Source organism: Calliphora vicina, chromosome 4 (genome assembly GCF_958450345.1).
Source record: "Calliphora vicina chromosome 4, idCalVici1.1, whole genome shotgun sequence".
Lineage (NCBI taxonomy): Eukaryota > Metazoa > Arthropoda > Insecta > Diptera > Calliphoridae > Calliphora > Calliphora vicina.
In genome coordinates this window covers 62,782,584-62,807,368 of record NC_088783.1, presented here as the reverse complement: position 1 = coordinate 62,807,368, position 24,785 = coordinate 62,782,584, and the positions used below count along the sequence as shown (strand labels likewise).

The 24,785-nt window shown below is 32.0% G+C and overlaps 1 protein-coding gene across 1 annotated transcript in view; it reads right to left on the bottom strand.

The window, feature by feature from the left end:
* LOC135957150 (galactokinase-like) overlaps positions 1-24,785 on the bottom strand; it is a 106,738-nt gene that overhangs the window by 51,334 nt on the left and 30,619 nt on the right. The window contains exon 6 of the mRNA XM_065507836.1: positions 15,462-15,649. Coding sequence (XP_065363908.1) covers positions 15,462-15,649 — 188 coding nt within the window. The remainder of the gene's footprint in view (positions 1-15,461; positions 15,650-24,785) is intronic.

Below are 24,785 nucleotides of genomic sequence, written 5' to 3'. Positions count from 1 at the left end.
GTTCAATATTTCGTGCTGAATTTCTGGTAGAATGTTTCTCCTAAGTATCTCAATCATTAATGACTCCGCTATTGGCTGGTCCAGGTGGTCAACTAGTTCTAAAATCGAGTCATAGAAAGCATCGAAGCTTTCTCCTGGTCTTTGTTTCCTATCTCGTATTAGCTCTCTATAATCCATGTCTGTTCGTGTGTCCCTGAACTGTCTACGTAGTGCCATACCGAGATCAGGCCACTTTATTTCTCTCACAGTTTTATGGTACCTCCAGTACCAATCACTGGCTTTACCTTCAAAAAGTGCTGTAGCATTCTTACACAACAGATCGAAATTGCCACCTAAGGTCTGATTGGTGAGAGCCTCAATTCTATAAAGAAATGAATCTACTGATAGGCTGGAACAATTGCCACTAAATTTCAATCTCCAATTGTTAATAATTTGGCTTATTTTATCAGGTCTCACAGACAAATCTGCTGAAAGTCCTGAGTTTGGCCTGAACAAATTTGCAGAAGGATTTGCGTTAAAATTTATGAAATTTCCTTGATCACTAGTTTGAGGAAGACCCAAAAGCTGATTTAAAGTTTGGCTTTCAATGCCCTGCCCATGATTATTCTGAGTGAAATTAGTTGCTTCATTTTGAATATTGTTTTGCTCGGTGAGCGGAATAGAAGTAATATTATTATTAATTGACATTCTACGGAACCCAGCTTCGATATTACTTTGAATTAATTGTGTTAATTGTTCACTTAGTGAAGAAAGCATTTCAGCTTGTTGAGCTCCAACTGCAGCTGTAACTAAATTTCGTATATAATGACGTTGATTCTCTGCACTTTCGGGAGAAGAATGGCTATGGGAAGTGTTTGGTGTAGTTGGTCTAGGTTGTGAATCACCTGCAAATCTATTTTCATCTAATTGCTGTTGTTTTGCTTGATTTCTAGTAGTAACTGTTAAGTTTGATTTTGTGGGAGTTTTTGAAGCTGTTACTTTAGGAAGTATAATATGACAATTACATGTCGGACAATTAGTTTTGTTTTGTGTATATTTACTAAAACAAGATTTGTGGAAATAATGCTGACAATTAGACTTTAAAGCATGAGCTTTAATTGAGATGCAATTTTTGCAGATCTCACAAATAGTTGGAACAGGTGGAGGTGCGGGAGTTTGATTATTAGGTAGAACCAATGGTGGAATTATTGATAAATTTTCATTACTTCTTATAACAGACATTATGTGTAATTAGGAAATTGTAACAAGAAAAATAATAACAAATTCGAATCACCTATATAATTGACAAATTCCAAATATTGCTATGCAGTTATTTAAATTAATTATCTAATTAATTTATGGGAAAAAAAATATTTAATTTTCCTTTGGGGAAGCAAAAAAAACTATAAAAGTTTATTATATTGTTGTTGTTGTGATTTTCTTATGAAAAAGATTCAGCTTGGTAAAGACATGTAGTTATAAAAAAAATCTCTTGTAATACTTTAATATAAAAAATGTATTTCTCTCAAAAACTGATAATATTAATGTGTATGAAAGCAAAAAGAAAAGTTCTGATGGCTCTAAATTGATATAAATACCAATTCTAGGATTCCATCTGTGAACAAGGAACATAAAAAGGTTGTCTGGATGGTTAAGAATCGACTCGTTACTTCAATTCTTAATTTCCAACTCCAAACTGAAAACAAGAAGAAATAGTAAAGAATTTCGTAATGTTTTGTCGGGATTCTTGCTATCACTATATGCAATAGTTCTTGAATTTCCTAGACAAAACAAACATTTCATAGGCTTTAGAAACAAGGCAATTACAATATAAAGTTTTTGTTATTTTGGTAAATTTCTTTAAATTTAGTTCCGAATAACTAGGTGAAATTATGAAATAAAAGTCGGCAGATCTCGAGAGATTTTGATAAAAAATTAAAATAATTAAAAATGCCAGAAAAAAATGTAAGACCCATAAGTTTATTTTCATGACATAACATAGTATGTCTAAAAATGAGGTGTTAAATTACGTGGGCCCCACGTTGGGCGCCAAAAATAAATTTCTATGTAGCATACAACTGATAAAATGAACACATTCTATGGTTTTGTTAAGTTCGAGCATGCATAAAAATCCGGCACTGGCTCGTCGGCTATCGGGCGGGTACGTGAACTTAACGTAGATATAAAAAGGGCTACACAGAGATAGATATTTTAATTGCATGCAGATACAAAATTGCAAATTGGGAAAAAAAATATGATTCAAAAGCTAAAAAGGGATGGTAAAATAATCAAAACTATAAAAAAACCGGTAGTATTACAAAGAGATAATCAATTATGTTGTTCCGAGATGTTTTGGAACAAAATCTTGCCCTTACCCAACCATTGACTACCTGAATTATCAGATTCCTATTTATTTCTATTTTAGGTAATCCCATGCTAAATTGTCTTTACCTTACTTAATCTTTTCAAAAGAAATCACATCCGAAAATTTAGTAATCCATTACAAATTATATATATATTTTCAAAAAATGTATAGTACTTTCTTAAAGGTATGTTTCATATTCAGTAAATAACAAAAAAAATATTAATTTAAAAGATCAATCTAGTAAATGCAAATTGAAATAAAAAAAAATTAGTAACTATAAAAATATTTAACAATTAATCTTAACACCCTGTATGGCGAATAAAGTAAATACTATGTATATAAATTTCAAAATTAGGTCATTCAACTTTGTTGATGATCATTGACAAAAGTAGAGAAAGAAGGAAAAATAAAAAAATTAACAAAAAACATAAATTTGGGCTATGATTGCCAATACAAATTTTAAAATAGATTTTACGGGATTGTTTTGTTAAGCCACTTGTTTTAATAATTTATAAATTTTAGGTAATTAATAAAAGAAAATAATAAAAATGATTACTGGGGTTTAAATACCTTTTGTAAATTTTTTAATTAATAAAAATTAAATTTGCATGCGCTTTTAATCGATTTTGTTTTGTCACTCTTCTTCTTACACATTTTCTTTTCTATTATCTTTGCTTTAAATTTAACACACTTCTTTTTTTCATCACATCATTTGCAATAATTTAGATTATAATAATTTATTTTATAATAATTTCTTTAATAATCTTCACTACACTATTTAATTTCTTTTTTTTTTCACTGTAAATCCTTTTTTAACATAATTAATGTTTCACAATATTCAATTATTTTTTTTTATTTATTAAATACCAATTTCGGTGTAAGTAGAATAGCGTTTTAAAGATTACTAAAGAATTTTTTTTTCTTGTTCTTTGACTTACTCATTTCTCAAAAGGTCCACCGTTGAATGATCATTCAGCAATGTAAAGTCTATAAGCTGGAGGGAGACAATTATTGATTATTACAATGATGTGTGATTACGATCGATCTCTTTTTATAAATTGTTAATTGGCCTTTTTTTTACTTATTTCGTCAAATGTGCATATTATCTGCAATATTTACGTGTGACAAAAAAAATATTACTATATCTCAAAGAGGAAAAAAAATCGCATGATATAAATTATTACAACAATGTGGTTTGAATGTTTATACTTAATTTAGAAAGAAAGTTTGTTGTAGACAAATATTGGGATGCAAATTTAACAGCGAAAGTTTACGGATTCTGGCTTTATGTAGATTTAAAATCCTTTTGCATTTTAGGCGTATCTTGAAGAAATGAATAAGTTGATACTGGAGTTTTGTTCTGATTCCTGTGGTTTAATTCTGATGTAATCCGAGATGAATAATGTCTGATGAATTTTATTTGAATTGTTTACTCTCAAATAACAATGTTTGGCATGCAAAATGTGTCGTCGAGGTGTCCAGAATTTCACTAGTCTTGTACTGGTTTCTTAAAATGCAGTTTATGTCAGAATTTGGTGTAATATTTTCCTTCGAGTAGGCCCAATTACTTATGTTTTGCCACTGATTTCTTAAATAAAGTTTGTTACGAAATTGGTGCCAAATCTGTTAGAATTAACATGTATTAGATAAGTAATTGGAGTATTTGGAAATATTTTATATTACCATTTCTTGGATTGGCACCAATATAAATTTCCAAAAATTACAAAACTTTAAGGCAAGTGTTATTTATTGTGTTCAGGGGTATATTATATTTAAGCACTTATTAAATTGAAAGAATTTTTGAGGTTAAAAGCAAAATTCTATTACTTATGTAATTTGTAAACTTGTAGCAATATCAAACTTGATCTTGATTTTTAACAATATTTTACAAGTATTGAGGTTAAAATAAAAGACCGCACTTTGGAAAATTTCGCTTTTATACCAAGGTTTTAACATTGGGTAAATTGCTTAATTGGAAATATAATCGAATTCTACCAACACAATCTTATTTGCCAATAAGATCAATACAAAATTATTTTGACATTTTGCCCGTGGTGAAAATATATCGCATGGTTTCAATTCATATCTCGTTACGTTTAATAGCTGTATTTGCATACTATAACCGTTAATTTTAAATAGAAAAAATAACAAAATGTTTTTTAGAAGCCAGCACCTTTACAGGATTTATTGACAACATAACAGGGAATAAAAATGTGAAAAAGGTATGTCAATACCTCCTATAATTTTTCCGTACCTGCGATATAAATTTTAAATAAAGTCAGAAAGTTTTCCTTAAATCGGAAAACGTTAACCCTTAAATCGTGAAGGTCAAAGTAAAATTTTTCAATATTTGGAATTTCTAATGGAAAGATAGCGAAATGTTATATATTTTTGGGCCCATTTTGATGAAACTTAAGAAAAATATAACATGAAGTCTAGTTTTTACAATAACAGCGCAAAAAATGGAAATTAACCCTTAAGAGCACTTGGGTTCAAAATGACTGTGTTTTTCGTGATTTTGAAAGTTCAGAATTATTTGGACCCCAAGTGCTATTACGTACACATTTCGATTCCTTTAAATTAAATTGCAAAAGTATAATTTTATGAAAATTTTTACAAAAACTGAAAAAATTGCATTTCCGCCCTTGTAAATGCACCTCAAAACTAAATCGCAAGTCGGCACGGGTTGAGTTCATGATAGAAAGACAAAATTTCTTATTTAACTATAGTTTTATAGATATGGGGGATTTCATGTCAAGTGAACCAACTGTTAAAATCAATGTCTTCCGGTCGGGATGAAATTTGCACCAAGGTTAGATCTAAAAAAAAGGCACATTTTGAACAAAAACTCAAAAAAGGTTTTGATTTCGGGAAAAAATATTAAAAATTTCTTATTTTTTTTTTAAATATTTTTTTCGAAAGATTGAAGAAGTAGCTATCTAAACTATTTGGGACACATTTTTCTAAGAACAATAGGTAATAAGTTACATGGATGAGAAAAATCACATGTTTGGCCAAAATATAAAATTTTTACCCCCCTCCAACCCCAAGAGGTCTTGACCGATCTTGTTGAAAAATTGTGTCTGAATTTTAGATAGTAACAACAAGTCTAAACTTGGTGCAAATTTCATACCGATCGGAAGACATTGATTTTAAAAGATAGTTCACTTGACGTGAAATCCCCCATAAAAAAATAGAAGGTACCCGTTGCAAAATTCTGAAAACCAAAAAATTGTGGCTTATAAAGGACACACTACATATGGAGCTCTTTGGAGGATCGACAATTTGAGTTTTTAGAATTTTGTACTCAAACCCAAGTTTTCTTCCAAAACTGGCCAAGTTTGGATACCTTTGGGGGACTATGTCGCAAAAAGTCAGCCAAATTTTACATTACACTCTTTTATATTGAATTTTCTGTAAAATTTGGGCAACATTTGTCCCTTAATTATTTTTTCCAAAATTTTAATTTTTGAATTTTAGTCAATAATTCATGCCCCAATGTGCAATGTTACTAACACTAAATGGGTTTTTACACTCTATGTGATTAATTTTGTCACCGAATACTGCTCTGACTCTAAATCTCTTCAGTCTATCCTGACTGTGACTGTGATTTGTCTCCTTTATTTTATGAATAAGTCCAATAACGAGAGAGTTACAGAAACTATAATCCATCTTTCCCGTTGACAAAAAACTTAAAAAAATTATTACGTTGCCTTATTGAAAAGCTTCCCATAAATACATTTTCCCTGACTTTAACTCACTTAAATATATTTGTTGTTATTCCTGTTTTTTTTCAAGTTTTTGACAATAAATTTAAATTGTTAAATGAAATTAACAAGAAATGTAAATTTTCATTTTAAAAGCATAACAACAACTTCAATCCTTAGCTACTAAATATTTACTACGACTGTTACTTATACGCCTCAATGATTATAATAAATAATTTCTTTTTATAAAAAGCAAATATTCGTTCATAAACTTGAGCCTGTTATAGCCCGTTTTATATACATTTTTATTTTTGTTTGACGTGTCATGATTATAATATACAGGAGTGCTCTGCTGCTGTAGTTTTGTAAGTATACAAATATGATGAAATATTTCTCATCTTTTTCTTTTATTTTATTTGAATTTTCACGCTAATATCATTTTAATTTTTAATGATACCTTGAGAATGTTGACTGTTAAACGTCAGATGTTTATGATTCTTGCTTTTTAACAACAAAAAAAAAACTCACGTAAACTTACAACCACTCAAAGTGTCTGTCTGTACCTTTACTTATATTCTGTTACTTCCCTTTAAAAAAAAGCTGTCTAAAAAATGTTTTTTTTTCTGAAAATGTCCTTAGGCTTGTAAGCTGATTTGTTGTTGATTTATATCCCCAGCATATTAATAATATTAAAAAGAATGTAAAATACAGTAACGAGATAAAAAAATATAAATATTTTACTTATTTTAAGCAATAAGTTGTCATGCCTTTTTAGTCCTGTGAGTTCGTGTACGTCTTTTCCGCTTTAACGCCTAATTTTAGCCGGAAATTAAGTCTCGAAGTGTTAAAAATAAGTTGAAGTAAAAAATCATGTTGATATTTTTTTTGGCAACATTTTACAAATGACCATTACCATGTTGATGGTTCCCAAAGGGCAAGATTAATTCATTTGTTTTCAAATGAGCTAAACCTTTTTTCTTATCAGATCGTTTAAATAAGTTTTCTAATAACTGCAGGGAATTTTAATTTCTTGTTTAAATTAAAACCATCTAATTTTATATATTATAGTGAAACAGTTTGATAAAGAGGAAATTTATGAAATCGAATTAGTATTATAATTCATAATATGATTAAAGAAATGTTTAGTAAAGTCAAAATATTTACAAAAAAACATTAGTTTATTGTTAAAAACATAGAATAAAATATAAAATATTGGAAATAAACTTGATTTGAATGATCGAAGAGAGAATTTTTTAAACAAACGGGTTAATTTTAAATGAAATATGAGTAAAACTCATTACTGCACTAATGGTGGCAAACTCAAATCTTTTCTTGTTTTTATAATTTTTATGATTTTATCGATTTATCTCTCCTGTTTAGTCAAAGTATGCTATAGCAATTGCGAAAATTTTAGTAACAAACCAATCCATTTTTTTTTCATATATTATTTATTGTATCTTCACAAAATAATGTGAACCAATAATAATTTGTTCAAATCTTAAATCTAAATATTAATTTTTATTTACATCCCACCACAGTTGGACGAAAAATTATGTTTAATTTATAGATCCTATCATCAGCGCAGGTCTGTTGGATTCCTTCTTCTTAGTCGGATGTAGCAATTACTTCTCATTAATGTTCGTGCAAGTGGGTTTGGGTGAAGTTCTAACTTTTTCAAATATGTTTTTTTATTTCATTTTTCACCAGGGAGACACCTAGGTCCTTATGAATGTTAATATTTTGCACATACCAAGGCGCTGCTGTTATGATAATTCTTAATATTTTATTTTGGAATCTTTGAATTTTTTCAATATTAGAAGCTGAGGCCGTGCCCCATAATTGAATTCCATAGCACCATATGGGTTTTATTACTGAGCTGTACAGCAAAAGTTTGCAATCTAAACTCAATCTCGAGTTTTTACCAATTAGCCAGTAAATTTTTAGTAATTTTAACTTCATTTGAGTCAATTTCGTATCTATATGCTTTTTCCAGGTAAGACGTCGGTCTAGATGCAGACCTAGATATTTAACTTCTGTTTGTTGATGTATTATATGATTATTTATTAGGATTGGAGGGCACGATTCTCTACGCAATGTGAAAGTGAGATGTATACATTTTTGCTCGTTTACTTTTATTCTCCATTGTTTTAACCACCTTTCTATGTCGAGTATATGGTCTTGTAAAAGTACAGATGCTGCTTGGGGATTTTCATGAATGGCTAGTATAGCTGTGTCATCAGCATAAGTTGATATGTGGGTTCGACTGTTTGTAGGCATCCTTCATGCCATACTTTGTCGAAGGCTTGCGAAACGTCGATGAAGAGTGCAGAATAATATTTCTTTTCTTCAAATGTCTTGGATATGATTTCTACCAACCTTTGAGTTTTTTCTATGGTGTTAAGTTTTTCTCGAAATCCGAATTGATGAGTTGGAATATAATCAAAATGATTCACTATCAGCTTTAACTTGTGCATTAACAGTTTTTCGAATAGCGATGATATATTTTACAATGGGCTAATGGGTCTATATGATTCTACTTTACTGTGATCTCTACCCGGCTTAGGTATCATTGTAACTAAAGAAATCTTCCATTCTGGTGGATAATATTCAAGGCGTAATATAGCATTATTTTATATAATGTGTTTTACAAATCCTCAGTTCTGTACTGGAATATAAGACTTCTAAGTCTTTTGTATAGAACAACAAAATAATACAAAATAAATAAAATTAAAAATAAATAGGATTATTCTTAATGCAATTTGGGGTAGCTCGAGGAGCATCTTGTTACTGATTTTATCAATACCAGGTGATTTTTTGGAGTTAAAATCATCAATAGCCTTGTCAATCTCTGAAATCTCAAAAAGAAGTGGATCAGCTGCAGTAATATGGTGTAAAGTAGGTGGTAACTCTATTATGTCGTTTGACTCGTTAGGGGAAAATACATTCTTTAGATGATTAACAAACAGGTTTCCTTTTTCAGTATCGTTTCTCTCCCAGCCTCCACTAGAATTACGTAGAGGAGGTCTGCTCATAACAGGTCTTTTTAATTTTTTAGTAGCTCGCCATAGAGAGTCATTTGAGTACTGGGTGGCACCTAAGTTCTTCAGATATTTATTAATTGAGTCAGTTTTGCGTTTTTGAAGAAGCATACAGAGGCGTTTGCGACATTTTCTAAGCTCCGTTTTAAGTTGAGAGGATCTGTAGAGTTGCCACTCTCGACGAACTCTTCGCTTTTCAGCTAATAACTGTTCAATGTCTGCAGAATAGAGTCTATTGTATCTTATTTGTTCGGTTATTGGAGTGGCGTGTTCAACAGCAAATTTTATGTTTTGTTCAAAATGTTTGAGTGAGATATCGATATCTTCTGGTGTTCTGAGCGATATATTTTCTATACTGTGTGTGCTAATATATTTTCTATATTTCAACCAATTTATTTTCGTGCTTGATATTGCAGAGTGACCAGTTGGGGATACAATTTCTAGGGGGTTCAATAGAGTAACGAAGGTGGGTGAGTGATCCGAGGATAATTCTAATGAAGATTTAACCTGCATTAGTTCCATTGATAATTTTTTTGTAACTGCAAAATCAATGACATCGGGTATTTTGCATGGACCAGTAGGCCAGTATGTATGGTTACAAGTCTTGATCCCCAGTAAGTATGCTTAGCATAATAATCGCCAACAGCCAGCTGAGACAGATTCGAAATTTTTTGAAAATCAATCTGGCATTTCTAAACGGCTTATCCGATCAAGATCAAATTAAACATGGGCGTAGACAAGAAGCATTCGAGTCTAAGATATTAAAATTAAAATATTAAATTAAAATATTAGAGGGTGCTGTGGCTTAATTGATTAGCGCGTTTGATCATTAAGCATGATATGGTATAACACTAAAACGCCACCGAAGTAAAATAATTAAATAAAGGTTGTTGGCTTGACTAATGCGCCATCTCACCACCACAGGCGCTGCAACCTGCACTAATAACAAACATAACGCGCAATTGCAGAGTTGTCAATTAAAAAGCTTTTCTCCTACTTTCACCACCTTTTCTTCTACACTCTATCCCCTTTCCAAAGAAAGTAACACAATTATATATAGGCATATTAATTGCCTGAGTGTTACTTCTCTTTAAAAAAAAAAAAAAATGGGCCCTACATATGCTCCAGGGGCGACGCTAAGGGGGCTCAAAGTAGAGTCAAAGATTTTTATATTTTTGGAAAGCGCTCAGCTAGATCTTGAAAAAACATGCTAAGTGATATATTTTTGAAGAACGGAGCTTTATAGTGACATATTTTTGAATCTAATTAAGATATTACTTGAAAGTTTTTTTGTAAAATCAAAAATTAACTTGTCTAAACAAAAAAAAAATAACTCGTAATAAGTGTGGATTAAATTACTCCTAATATTGCAATCCTATTAAAATTTTGATGCAAATTTTCGTTCTGTAATAAAATCTTTATTTATTAACAAAACTCAATGAAATATTCAACGCTTTTTAAATAACAAAAATGACTTGTCAAGAAGACAAAGGGAATCCCGCAATTTCTAAAAATTGGAGCGAAAATCCCAAAAATTATATTTTTTACAATTTTGCCCATTGGGTCCACATTTCCTTTGCGACTGGGAAAATACTTTGGGGATAAATAGGGAACACACAAAGGTTTCCAAAAAATAAAATATTATTGGTAATTTAGTAGTCTAGCTAACCAAAAAAATAGAGTCCATTCGGTCCAAAAGTACGGCATATATTTTAAAAAAGCGGAGGTATGGCACAATATTTAAATTTCAATTTTCAAATGCCTATAAGATAAATAGCATATGTAAGCATGTTTTTCAAGACCTAGACGAGCCGTTTCCAAAACTATTGTTACGTTTTAACCTTTTCAAAACGTTTGTTTATTTCCTTTAAATAAACCGGATACTTTTAAAAGTTCAAAAATTGTAACAACTCTTTATTTATTTAAAATGTACAACAATATAATTAAATAGTCACTCAATGTTTTTTTATACACGTTTATAAATTCGCAGAAACACAGCACTCAATTGATGTTTATTCGAAAAGCGTCTCTGATAAACTCACTAACGACTGCAACCTCTGCCACTATTTATAAAACTGCCATTTGCACTCTAGATTACTCTTTAACTGTCTAGACTCTAGAGCCATGGTAGGCGTTCCTATTGTTCAGTTTACGATGATTTTCATCAAACAACCCGAATGTGAACCAAGCGAGCGTAATAGAGAGTAAAAATACACACATTTCATTCATTCATTTGCTTGATGTTGTTGCGAATATTTTATTTTTTACCCAAACATGCACACAAATTAAATGTCTCTATTTGCCTACCAATGGTCTAGAGGTTTCTAATACATACGCCATATGTGGTGTACTTTCTACAATGTTCTTTAACTGAATATTCGAATCTGAATATACGGTCACAGCAAACAGCGTTGCCAACTTACGATCAATGGTCAACTGAAAGCTTTTATTCAATGTTAATAATGCCCACAGATATGTTACAGTTTGCTATTACAGCACTGTTATTTGAAAGCATTAGGCTACATTTGGGAAACAAATATAGAACGTGTTTAAATATTTTTACATTACGAAGGTACTCTACTTTAAGCCCCCATAACGCCGCCCCTAGAACATTTGTAGGGTCCATTGTAATAATTTAAACTCGAATGCTCCTTGTCTATGCCGATGCCAAATCGTATCCCGATCGGATCAGGTTTATTTCCAAAAAAAATCGATTCTGCCACACTTCACAGTGGATTACACCGTCCGACAAATAGAGAAAAAATTCGTTAGACACGAACCGGATGATATACGGCTGAAACTATAAATTTAATGGAGAAAAACCGTGTTTTCAGTTTTTCATTTCGTGATCCTGTGTCCTTTTTTAAGGATTTCAAAGTTTCAAAGAAGTACATTTTTCAAAAAATATTTAAAAATACTCCTGCTATCCCAACAATGACAAATTGTATGTCAAAAGAACAAGAAAAGTTGTAAAATAATTTGCATTATCTTTATTTTATCCTGTAAGGATCAAAAGATGTCAAAAATGTTCATTAAAATTTATCCTTTAATATCCTCAAAGATTGCCAATAAATTCCTTCAAAAAAATGTGCGTTAAATATTCTATACTAAATGTCAAAATTTCATCCTTTATATACATATATAAAGGACAAATTAAAATATAAAAACAAAATGTATTAGTATACAAAAAAGTTTTATTAAGAATAGTGCATGTTTATAAACTACACCACTATAGTAGGGGAGGTATAATGGGTTAGGGCTGTTGTTTGCAACATTCAAAAATATTGACCCAACACCCCCTTAAAGTATACCAATCTGCTCAGGATCACTTTCTAAGTCGACTAAACGATGTCCATCCGTCCATCCATGTAAACATTGTAATCAAACTACAGGTCGCAGGTTTAAAGATAATTCGACAAAATTTTGGCACAAACCTTTATACTGCCCCAAGGACAAAGGCTATTGAATTTGGTTAGAATCAGCCCATTATTTATCCTAGCCCCCATACAATTGGCCTATTTGAAAATAGTTAAGCTCTCATAAATATCTTAATTATAAACATATTCAAACCAAATTCAGCACAATTAAGTTTTATGTAAGCCGAACTCTCACGACCAAATTTCGTGATGATCGGTCAACAATATTCCATAGCTCCCATATAAGCAATATTCTCGAAAATGCCATTAATATACATAAATCTCTGAAATATGTCAGTATCTAAACAAAATTCAACACAAATATGTTTCATATATTCACAAGTCATCCCACCAAATGTTGTGACGATTGGTACATAATTAGTCATAGCTCCCATATAAATACCACTACCGAAAATGTGTGTATTCAAATAAGATTCAACACAAATAAGTTTCATATCAAAAGAAAACTCTTTATAATCATATACCCGGTGTAAGGTATCATAAGGTCGGGCTTGCCCGACTATACCATTTTACTTGTTTATTAAAAAGTCTTCTTCGTTGCTTTTTACAACGGATTTTGTTACATTTTTTTCGAATGGAATATTAAAATAAAAAATCAAATAATTCGAATTTAAAATATTTTTCAACACTTAAGTAGTTAAGATAGAAGGATGAAATTTTGGCATGTGGTATTCAATATTTGGATCTTTAACTCACTATTTTTTAAAAAAAAATTATTGGAAATCTAAAAGGATATTCAAGGATAAAAATTTTAAAGGACAGTTTTGACATCTTTTGATCCTTACAGGATAAAATAAAAGTAATACGAAATATTTTACAACTCTTCTTAATCATTTGACACCAAATTTAACATAGTGATCAGAAGTATTTTAAAACATTTTTTGAAAAATGTACTCCTCTGAAAATTTGAAGTCATTCTAAAAGGAAACAGGATCACGAAATGAAAAACTGAAAACACAGTTTTTCTCCATTTAATTTATTGTTTCAGACGTATATCATCCGGTTATGATACCCTACACCGGGTATATGATTATAAAGAATTTTCTTTTGATATGAAACTTATTTGTGTTGAATCTTATTTGAGTACACATATTTTCGGTAGTGGGCCTTATATGGGAGCTATGACTAATTATGGACCAATCGTCAAAAAATTTGGTGGGATGAATTGCGAATATATTTGTGTTGAATTCTCTTTGGTTACTGACATATTTCAGAGATTTATGTATATTAATGTCATTTTCGAGAATGTTGCTTATATGGCAGCTATGGAATATTGTTGACCGATCGCGACAAAATTTGGTCGTGAGAGTTCGGCTTACATAAAACTTAATTGTGCGTAATTTGGTTTGAATATGTTTATAATTAAGATATTTATGAGAGCTTAAATATTTTCAAATAGGCCAATTGTATGGGGGCTAGGATAAATAATGGGCTGATTCTAACCAAATTCAATAGCCCTTGTCCTTGGGGCAATATAAAGGTTTGTGCCAAATTTTGTCGATTTATCTTTAAACCTGCCTCCTATAGTTTGATTATAAAGTTTATATGGATGGATGGACGGACAGACAGACGGACGGACATCGCTTGTTCGACTCAGAAAGTGAGCAGATTGGTATACTTTAAGGTTGATTTTGGGACAATATTTTTGTATGTTGCAAACAACAGCCCTAACCCATTATACCTCTCCCACTATGGTGGTGAAGTTTATAAACATGCACTTTTCTTAATAAAACTTTTTTGTATACTAATCAATTTTTTTTATATTTTAATTTGACCTTTATATATATAAAGGATGCAATTTTGACATTTAGTATAGAATATTTGGGTCTTCAACGCAGTATTTTTTTAAAAGGTATTTTAAAGGATATTAAAGTATAAACATTTTAAAGGGCATTTTTGACATCTTCTGATCCTTACAGGATAAAACAAAATAATACAAAATATTTTACAACTCTTCTTGTTCTTTTGACATACAATTTGTCATTGTTGGAATAGCAGGAGTATTTTTAAATATTTTTTGAAAAATTTACTTCTTTGAAACTTTGAAGTTCTTAAATAAGGACACAGGATCACGAAATGAAAAACTGAAAACACAGTTTTTCTCCATTAAATTTATAGCTTTATACGCATATCATCCGGTTGTTGTCTAACGAATTTTTTCTCTATTTGTCGGACGGTGTAATCTAGCATATTTGATTTAATTTGTAATGCAATTTGTATCAAACTTTCTTTTTTTAACAGGAAAGAAAATTAAATTTCTCCAAAACTACAAACAAGCTTCTTTAAACTATTTTGCATTTAACGCAAAAATGTATCATGTGATGAACGAAAGTCAACCAAAACTACTTGACCGTAATGATTAGAAAAAGGTAAATATTTGCTACTGCAAATGCAAAATAGCTTGTGCTGTGGAAACAACTAAAATTTACAAGCTCGATTTCAAAAGAAACAAGTTAAATTCAGATAAAAATCATAGCAACGAAAATAATGTGGTAGTTAGATGGCTAAAACAAAACATGTCAGGCGAAAGAAAAATAGAAATCTTAATGGACTACTCATCAGTGTTAAAACACAGGCAGAGTAACATGCAACAAACAGCCAGCAACATTTAACATACAGTGACAAATAAACATCGTTGTTATCATGGTTGCTATCGCCAGCTCATCGCAGGCAAGTTAAGGAATACCCAAGAGAAAGTACAGATATCCAAGTATACGTTTGGGTTTAGAAGTAAATTATGTTAAAACTACGTATGAATGACCCTTTTGTGTGCTAGACAATGTCTGTTGCCGTTGTTGCTTTAAAAGTCGACAATGATGGTCTAAAGACAAACAATCACCAAAGACTGGATACGTAGAGAAATCGTATACGCAAACTATTCGTAGGTACATGCATATTTACACCCGGGTATAATAATAACATAAGCATTAATTACCTGACAAGTTGGCTTCTGTTGCATCTCTATAGCTCTTCAGTCCCATTAACTTGAGTGCCTCCAAGCATTGTTTGCGCCTTGTTGGATATTCACTGTCGGATAACTCATGCCGCACATCTGAATTGCAAATTAAAACCACGAGATCCTTTTCACCGGCAACAAATGGAATTTGGAATGTTTCCAAAGAGCTACAATGACAATAACAACAACAAAAAATAGATATAGCATAGACACATAAACACACACACAGACATTTCTAACAAGAGAAACAAATAATAGACACACATTTGCATATTTACAAACACACATTTATACCTACACTCAACAATTTGCACGTATACATAAACAATAGAAGAAAAAGGACAAAGTTTGAAATAAAGGATTCAAAAACAATATTAAAATAGAAAATATTTTTGATACGAATTTGTTCATGTGTTTAGGGAGGCAGAGTGTTACAGTGGTTAGTAAAATTGCTTGGAATATGTTAGAATATGACTTTTTATCGTAATTGAAATTTTGATGCTGATAAGAAAATTCTCTATGATTTCCTCAATGGCGGAAAATACGTTACTTGAACTCGCAATCTAGTATTGGTCGCCAAAAATAGTCATTCTACTCGATTTCTCCTGAGTTCGCCAAAAATGTATTAAAGAAGTGGCATTTCTTTCCATGCAAATCGTGTCCATGTTATTCTAAGCCTGTTGACTTTCACCTCTAGAGCTGTGGCGAATTCCCTCAATTCATCGCAATTCTTGGCGAAATTATAAACTTTTCGTCCACTTACAGACCTAGACACTGCCAATTGATTCTAGTGTATACGGCCAGACATGAAACCGTAACATTCCATCATGACAGCACTCGGCCACATTATGCAATACATGTTAACCTTCGCTTTACCAATACCCACATCGATTTTATTGGTTTAATATTTTTTTTAATTTTGTTTCGATTTAAATGAAATTTGTACTCACTGAACAAATTCTAGAGTTCTATAGAATTTAATAGAACCATTTTAAACTTTTTATAAGGTTTTTTCAATTTTTTAAAATTTCGTTCGTCGCATATATTTATATAAGTGTAGTGTCACCCGGGTGGGTATTGGTAAACCATGTACATAAAAAACCTTTGGTAAAACGAAGGAATTCCAATACATGCCATATAGTAAAGACTTTTCCCATGTTTTGGAACAGAGTATCCAATATTTGCTTGATTCGTTCTTGGTCTCAAAATATGAGAAGTTGTCAGAAAGATGGAAGAAGGTCATAGCTAACAATTTCCAATACTTTTAATAAATTTATCTATGCTACTGTGAATCAATACAGCACCTTTGCTATCTCCAGTACTCTGTCAAGTAACTCGAATATAGACTTCGAAAAACCGACATACACATGAGAGTTGAATTCTATTTACCGCTTTATATTGATTTCCTACACCATTTTTAAAACCCCTCGGTTTTGAATTCTCATCCCTGGTATATCTAGCGTTTTTGATTTGTTTGAAGCAACATGAACCGTCATCCGTTAAAAGAACCCCAAGCAGAGATTTTCACCACATTTTTATTGTTGTTTTATCATGTTGCTCTCTGCAAAAAAATAATGAGGTTAAAAGTTTCACGTAGGAGGTCATTTAGAAAAATAAGAAATATAGAACGATAAAGTACGGAGCCTTGTGATACCTCTGATTCATCCTTGAACTCGTATTATTATTATTAGCGAGGCTTCACTTACAACGTCCCATAGGATATTTTGGGCAGCCTTAGTTTCATCATAACAGATTTAGGCTGCGTATGAAGCCAGTTATTCGATTTTATGAGAGACCAATTATATCCACAGAAGCCATAAAATCCCTTCCCAGCCATTTTGTTCTGCGTATTGCGAGCATTGGACAGTCACATAGAAAATGTTCAGAGGTTTCAGCTTCAAGGTCATAAAACCTACACTGTTCATTCGCAACATTACCTAAAATAAATTGGTGATACGTAAAACCACAGTGTCCGAAGAATAATCCAGTAAGTATTAATTTCATCCCTTCCCGGTTATAGCAAAAATTGAGATCAAAGTTTGGACAGAGTAATGAACCTATGTCCTGGTAAATTACGCCAAAATCGGGAAAATTTCGATTCAATCCAATACCTCCACTATTATGGCTTATCGTTATAACCTCGATTCTTATTGATCTAGATGGAAAAGGGATAAAAGTTGTAGCATATACGGACGATGTGGTGATTCTCGTATCAGGTCTGTTTCCGTGATATGATGTCCACTGCTTTAGTGTTGCTCGACAACTAGGCCACAGAAAGTGGATGTTGGAAATAGAGAACATAAGGCCACGCAGGGATTCTGGGCCTACTGCCCTACCTGTTGACCATATTACTCCATACACAGATTTTGATAGTGTGTTCAAGTTCTTAATTCCCTTCAGAAGTGAGTGGAGTTGGGGTAATCTAGGATCTATACAGATGGTTCTAAAATGAGCTGTGGTGTTGGTTCTAACGCCTTCCCAATGAGTGTAATGTTTTCCAGGCGGTAATGATCATAATATTCGCGGCAATGTAGGTATTTTTGTCGACAGTCAGGCGGCACTTCTTTCACTTAAAGTCTACAACTTCATGTTCATTAGTCAGACAATGTAAGAATTCTCCGTCAAACCTAGGTCGTCTATCTGACATTTCTTTAGTTTGGCAATGTACAGACAGACGAAGTTGGATCTGCCTTAGATATCTTCAATGCGGTCTCAATAGCAATTCCACTGGGGACCATTAAAGGTATTATCTTCAGACACTTTCTTACAAAGGCTGTGAATAGATGGCAATTTAGAATAAATTTAGGGTGACCAAGTTATGTGGCCCCCTTTTAACGAAAAACGTACTATGCAACTGATAACCCGGAATAGAAGCGATATATTAGGGTTGCTGGCAGTATTAACTGGACGTTAGGCAAGCTTGCGAATCGCCCGGGCTGTAATAGCTGTAATGATAGGGAAAAAGAGGAAATGAATTTTCACCTTCTTTGTGAATGCCCAGCCCTAAGTGTCAAGAGGCATAAATTCATGGGCAACTACATATTGACCAACCTTGGTGAGGTAGCTGGGTCTAAACTTAATGAACTACTAGGATATCTCATGGCTACAGGTTGGGTCTAGCAAACTCAACATTTTTGTATACATTACGTTGTAAAACGACATTACATCTGACGAGTGGTGTGGTCTTGTCAAAATGGGGTCTCTTCGACTCTACTTGATCGTTCTCACGCAGTGAGTCGAGTTTATTCAAAGATATCCAGCAATCCATAATAACACCAGGCCTTACTTCATATGATAATAGGGCTCTAAGAGCAGCCTGGCTATCCGGCAGTACAAATATCTTATTATTACTTACTTTCCGTCTTAAACATTCATTAAATCATATAAGGAAAGCGTAAATTTCCACGTGAAATATAGATGGGTATCTTCTGTGATATCTGCAAAAGCACGATATAAATCGAGAAAAGTTATCGCTAACCCCTATAGTACCATGCTATACTTACTTTAGCTGATAATGCTTCCAAGTCTCGTATCTAAATTTCCTTGTTATTATTTTCTTGTTTTTTTAAGCATCTTTCAAACATATAGGAAATTGTTATAAAGTACTGAATTACTGTAGTAACGTTATTTTAGCAGTAATGGTATTTGCTGCTATTTCGGCAACGGTTCCATAATGGTAACAATAGTAGCTTAACGGTAACGATAGCCAACCTTGTTAAAATTGTTTACCAATTTTAAAATTTCATGAATACACAGAGAAAACAAATTCGTGATAGCAACCGAATTTGTTGCCAATCGAATGATTCTGCCTTAGTGATCGAATTTTACAGTTGCGTCTACAAAATTTTAGAAGGGATAACCAACGATTGGTTTCTTCAACTGAAATTCTTCTTTATCAACTGTTTCAGTTGATAGAACCGAAAATTTCTATGTGTACAACCTAATCATTCGATTGCCAACAAATTCGGTTGCTATCACGAATCTGTTTTCTGTGTGTGGTTTCAGAAACAAACAAGACCGAAATTTTATCAGTTGAGTTTTTGTGCAAATTAATATTTTTTATTGTATTATGCGATCCCATATTTATTGTCTTAAGTTTTTTGAATGACACTTATACAGAATTTTTAGTTCAAAATTCCATACCCGAAAAAAATTTGAGATTTGTTATTGAAAATTCAACAATTCCTATAAAACTTCTCAAAAATCACAAAAGTGAAATTCTTTATATCCTTGCCAATATTTAACATACCAAATGAGGGGCAAAAGTTTGTGTGTATGACTTAAAAATGCGGAATTTATAATAGATGGCGTAGCCTTTGAAAGCGGTTTTTTTTAATAACTGATATTTATGTAATTTTGAAGGCTACATTAGGGTGGTCCTTAATAAACGAAAGTTGGATTTTGGCCATTCGCACCCTCCAGTTTGGTGAACATTGGTAAAAAAATCATCCTGAAAAAATTTTAGGTAAATCGGTTGGGGTTAAGACTGAAAAATTTCACCTTTGACCTTCATGATTTAAGGGTTAACGTTTTCCGATTTTAGTAAAAGTTTCAGAGTATATTTAGAATTATCTGGACTATAATATTCTGAATAATTTTTGCTTAAAATTCATAGGAGTAAGGAAATAGAGCTCATTCGCAAAAAAAATTGCCAAATAATTGGTTTTTCTCGAAAATTTCAAAATTTAAATCGCAGGTACGGAAAAACTATAAGAGATATTTTCATAATTTTTTCAAATTTTTATTCCCTATTACATTCTTAATAAACCCCAATGAGATGATCAAAAAATTCTGAAATTTTTAAAAATTTGAAAATGGAGTTTTGAAACTGCCGTTAAAAAAATTTTATTTTTTTGTTCATACCTATGAATAGGTTAACGGTATCCTACGAAGACAAAAACTCATATACAAGTAAATATGGACATATTTTAAGTAAAAATAAGCTTTTATTTTAATATTTATCAAAATATGTTAATTTTGTTCCTACCTTTCTTGTTCTAGTTGCCTGGGACACGTTAATGGCCTGGCGAATTTTTAATAACTTTAACATTTTTTGACCAATTTCAGTTTTTTATGTCTCATTAGAACGACAATTACGTACACATTTCGATTCTTTTAAATTAAATTACAAAAGTAATTTTTTAATGGCAAAATTTTTACAAAAACTGGAAAAAATTCAGAGTAGGAGGTAATTTAAAAAAATAAAATATAAAGAACGAGAAAAAACGGAGCCTTGAGGTACCTCTGATTTAATCTTGAACTCGTATAGTGCGATCTCTGCGAAATCATGATTTAAATCAAGAGAAGTTATCACCAATCCCTGTAGTACCATGCTAGACTTACTTAAGCCAATCGGTGAATGGAATGAAACCATATTTCCGATAAGAAGGCTACCTAGACTCCCATATATAAAAAACAGTCTTGTTTTTTTTTTGCTGTTTCTTGGTGGTTGGTGTTTCATCAGCATCTTTCCAACATATAGGAAATTGGACGACATGTGTTCGCTGGACGACATATTATTGTGCTGCCTTGCTGGTTCCAGTCCAGTTCAGCTGTGGATATACTTTCGCTGGGCTTTTGGAGTGTATGCCCAATTCATTTTCTTCTCTTGATTTAATTTTCGATGGGTGTTGCTTTTGTTGTAATGCAAAGGTCTGGATTATTAATTGTGTTTGGTGAGAATATATGGCACATAATTCTTATGAATTTGTTGTTTTGCATTTGTACTTTCCGCATGGACGTATTTGTGATCAGCCATAAAGCAGCGGTGATTTGATACATGCATTGAACATGAGCAACTTGGTGTGGAGAGATATTTGCTGTGAGCACCATATGTGTTTTAATCTTCTATACGCAGATCTCGCTCTGCCTACTTTGGAATCGACATCTTCATCTATACCTCTGGATATAGCTATCATACATTCAAGATAGCAAAAGGTGTTCATAAACTCAATTTCCTAGTTTTTTCCAATAAAAGGATTGACATTTTATTATTAATGCATATTGCCTTTTTTCCTTATGTTCACTTCAATTCCTACATCTTTGTGGAGAACTGTAATATCATTCAATTTGCTTTGCATATCGCCGTGTTTGTGGGAGAGTAGACATATGTCGCCCGCGAAATCAAGATCCTCTAAATGATTGCGGAGATTCTAATTCCTCTCCTTTTTTAGCTAATCACAACCATTATATTATGCAAGGTAACCGCAAATAGTAATGGCGATAAAGGGCATCCTTGTTTCATATCAGCATTTGTGGTGAATGCTTCACTATTGTTTCCATTATGTCTGACTTGGATCATGGCATGGTCATACATACATTTTTTATTTCATAGCTCTTTCCATATAGCATTATGTATATATAATTGTATAGAAAGCTTTTTGGAAATTTATGAATACCCTCTCCAATTGTTACAATTACTTAGATCGCTTTTTTGGAAGTTTAACGATTGTACCTTATAACCACTTATTTGGGAAGCTTTCACTTTGCCAAGCCTCAGTGATGAATGGCTGAATAATTTCAGCTGAGGTTATAGGACCAATTTGTAATTTCGACTGATATTCCTTCCTCACCTGATGATTTGTTTCTCTTCAGTGACATCATTCCATTCATGATCTCATCCAAACTCGACGGATTAATGTTTATGGCTTCCGTTAAAATCCCAGTTTGATTCATGTTTGAATTATTCTCAAAATTCTATTTCCACGTTCTGGTTTGTTGTTCTACAGTAGAGAGTAGTTGTCAGTTGCAGTATCATACTACGTTATTGTGTTTAGAATTTTGTTTGGATCGACGACTTATAATCTGGTAAAGTTGTTTGCGCCGGCAATATCCTCTGCTTCCCCTGCTAGATTGTTTAACATCTTTGGCAATAGTCCTGTATTGTGGCTTAAGTCTGATCTCTGCTAGGTACTCTTGCTTGCGTTTCTTTGTTTGATCATCTCACTTGTTTCATCCGATATCTATATTTTTCTAGAAAGGTTGTTTACATATCCAACAGGTTCCTCTGCAGAACTATTGCCAAAGGCGTTAAACGATCTGTACGCATCGATAAAAGGAAATACTACGAAAATCTAGCAGGGGAAGCAGAGGATATTGCCGGAGCAAACAACTTTACCAGATTATAAGTCGTCGATCCAAATAAAATTCTAACCACAATTACGTTTGTATGATACTGTAATGGACAACTACTCTCTACTGTAGCCTTGCTCCCAATAGGAGCCTAAACCTCTAGATCGATCCTCTTGAGCCTTTTACTGTATGTTACTCTAAATCTAGAAGGAATAATAAGATGCCTTTTAGTTTTGAAATTTCAAGTAGGCGTGGGTGGCACTTTCCAATCAAGTAAATAGTTACTACGGAATACCTGGTGAGCTATGATCGTGAAAGCCACAAACTTCGCGGATTTTACTTCGGTACCATTGAGCGCATATTGGCTGAAAATCCCAAAATGTTAGTTACTTTACAGCACTTGGGAACACTTTTATAATTGATTTAAGTCAATATCTGTACTTGTAAAAGGATCCCAAATAAATATTTAGGTATATAGCAATTCATTTATAGAGTCATATTTGTACCGCACTGTCAAATTATACAAGTTTGTATACACATTATGTTTTGAAGGAAATATGTAAATTGAATATAATGACTAACTAACACAAACATGTACACTCAAACACACAGCCGTGTTCGAAACATTATAAAATTCCTCCAGGATACAAACGTAGTCATTTCATGTATAAAGGCCAATATGTAATAAATTTTGAAAAAAAAGAATTCGTATATATGGCAGACATATTTTCTAAAAATGTATTTGTCTTTTAGTTATATGTACGTAAAGTGGTTGTTGCTGCTGCCATTGTATATATTTTTCTATTAGCCATAGGATGTAGCTCGTTTAAACCGGAAATAGGAATTGTAATGCAATTTATAACATGAATACTTTTACACAATCATTGTACATTAGTTTAAAATATGTTTTTTTTTTCTGCCCCAAAAGGGACTACAAATCTACTTTTCCAAAAAAACAATAGAATTTCAGTTGTATTGTCTTGCTTTAGAGTTTCGTTTAAAACAAAAAATAAAGAAAAATAATAGAAAAAAAACTAAAAAGAAAGATATGAAATTCTATAGTGTACAAAATGTTTGTTTAAGAGTGTATATTCTACATAAAACAAATGTATATTTGCAAAGTTAATATTCTCTAGAAAATACCATAATTTGTTAATATGTTTTACTTTTTTTTTTTCTTTTTTCATTTTGTATTCTTTGTTTGGCCAAATGGCTTAAACATCTCTCTATTGTTTAATTTCATTTCACCTGTGTTCATCGTTCAAAATAATTTGTTCTAGTTTTTTTTTTTCTTATTCCTTCATTCTTTGTCACTTGTCTGTCCTACTGTTTGGTTTCTATCTTTTTTTTGAGATTTTTTGTTTAAAACTGCATTTACTATTACAAAAATGTTGAGAGAATTGTAAAAAGTTTTTATTTTAGTTGTATGTTTTTTGTTCTCTTTTATATTTAACATTTTAAACATTCAATTTAGTGGCTTCCCGCCATGTATAGTTATACCGACTAAAATTCGTGCAACTATATGTGGCATAGTTAAAAGTTGAATAATGGTTAATGATGATAATGATAAAATTGTATTGTAACTGGCAAACGGTTTGGCGTAATTCCTTAAATATCATGGTATTTGTAGTTTAGGTTATACAATAGAACCCTGTTCTATGATTATTAGATGAGAGAGAAAGTCGTAGTCGTTCTTATGTAATGAATTGCAAATTAATACTAAGAGTTAGTTTTTATTAAATTCAATACGCTTAGACATATTGGTCTATTGTAATACCTCGCCATTTGATGAAGAACTAACACGAGCTCAATATTTACGAAAAACAGTCGATTACTTGAAGATTCTCTTCCCCTCCAATGCGGTACAGTAGCATCTTCAGTGTTTAATGTTTATCGATGTATTCAACGGGGTTTGTTGTATCCTTTAATCACAGATGAATGCCTGTTAGTCATCGAAAGTAAAGAAATGTTTTGCTTTGTTCTTGGAGGAGCGATTGAGATATTGGGTGTATGACTTAAAACGCTGTATTGGCCATTGTTAGCTATGACCTTCAAGCTCCATGGATTAATGCCTCCAATTCCTGTCCTTCAAACATTTTGTCTGGCCTGGGCGATCTTTATCTTCCGTGTCAAAAATACCTCTTCAGAACAAAAAAAAACCTCTCGCACGTTGAATTCTATCAGAGAATATGGTTGGTTCACTAAGGATGCAACAAATACTGTTTACTTCTT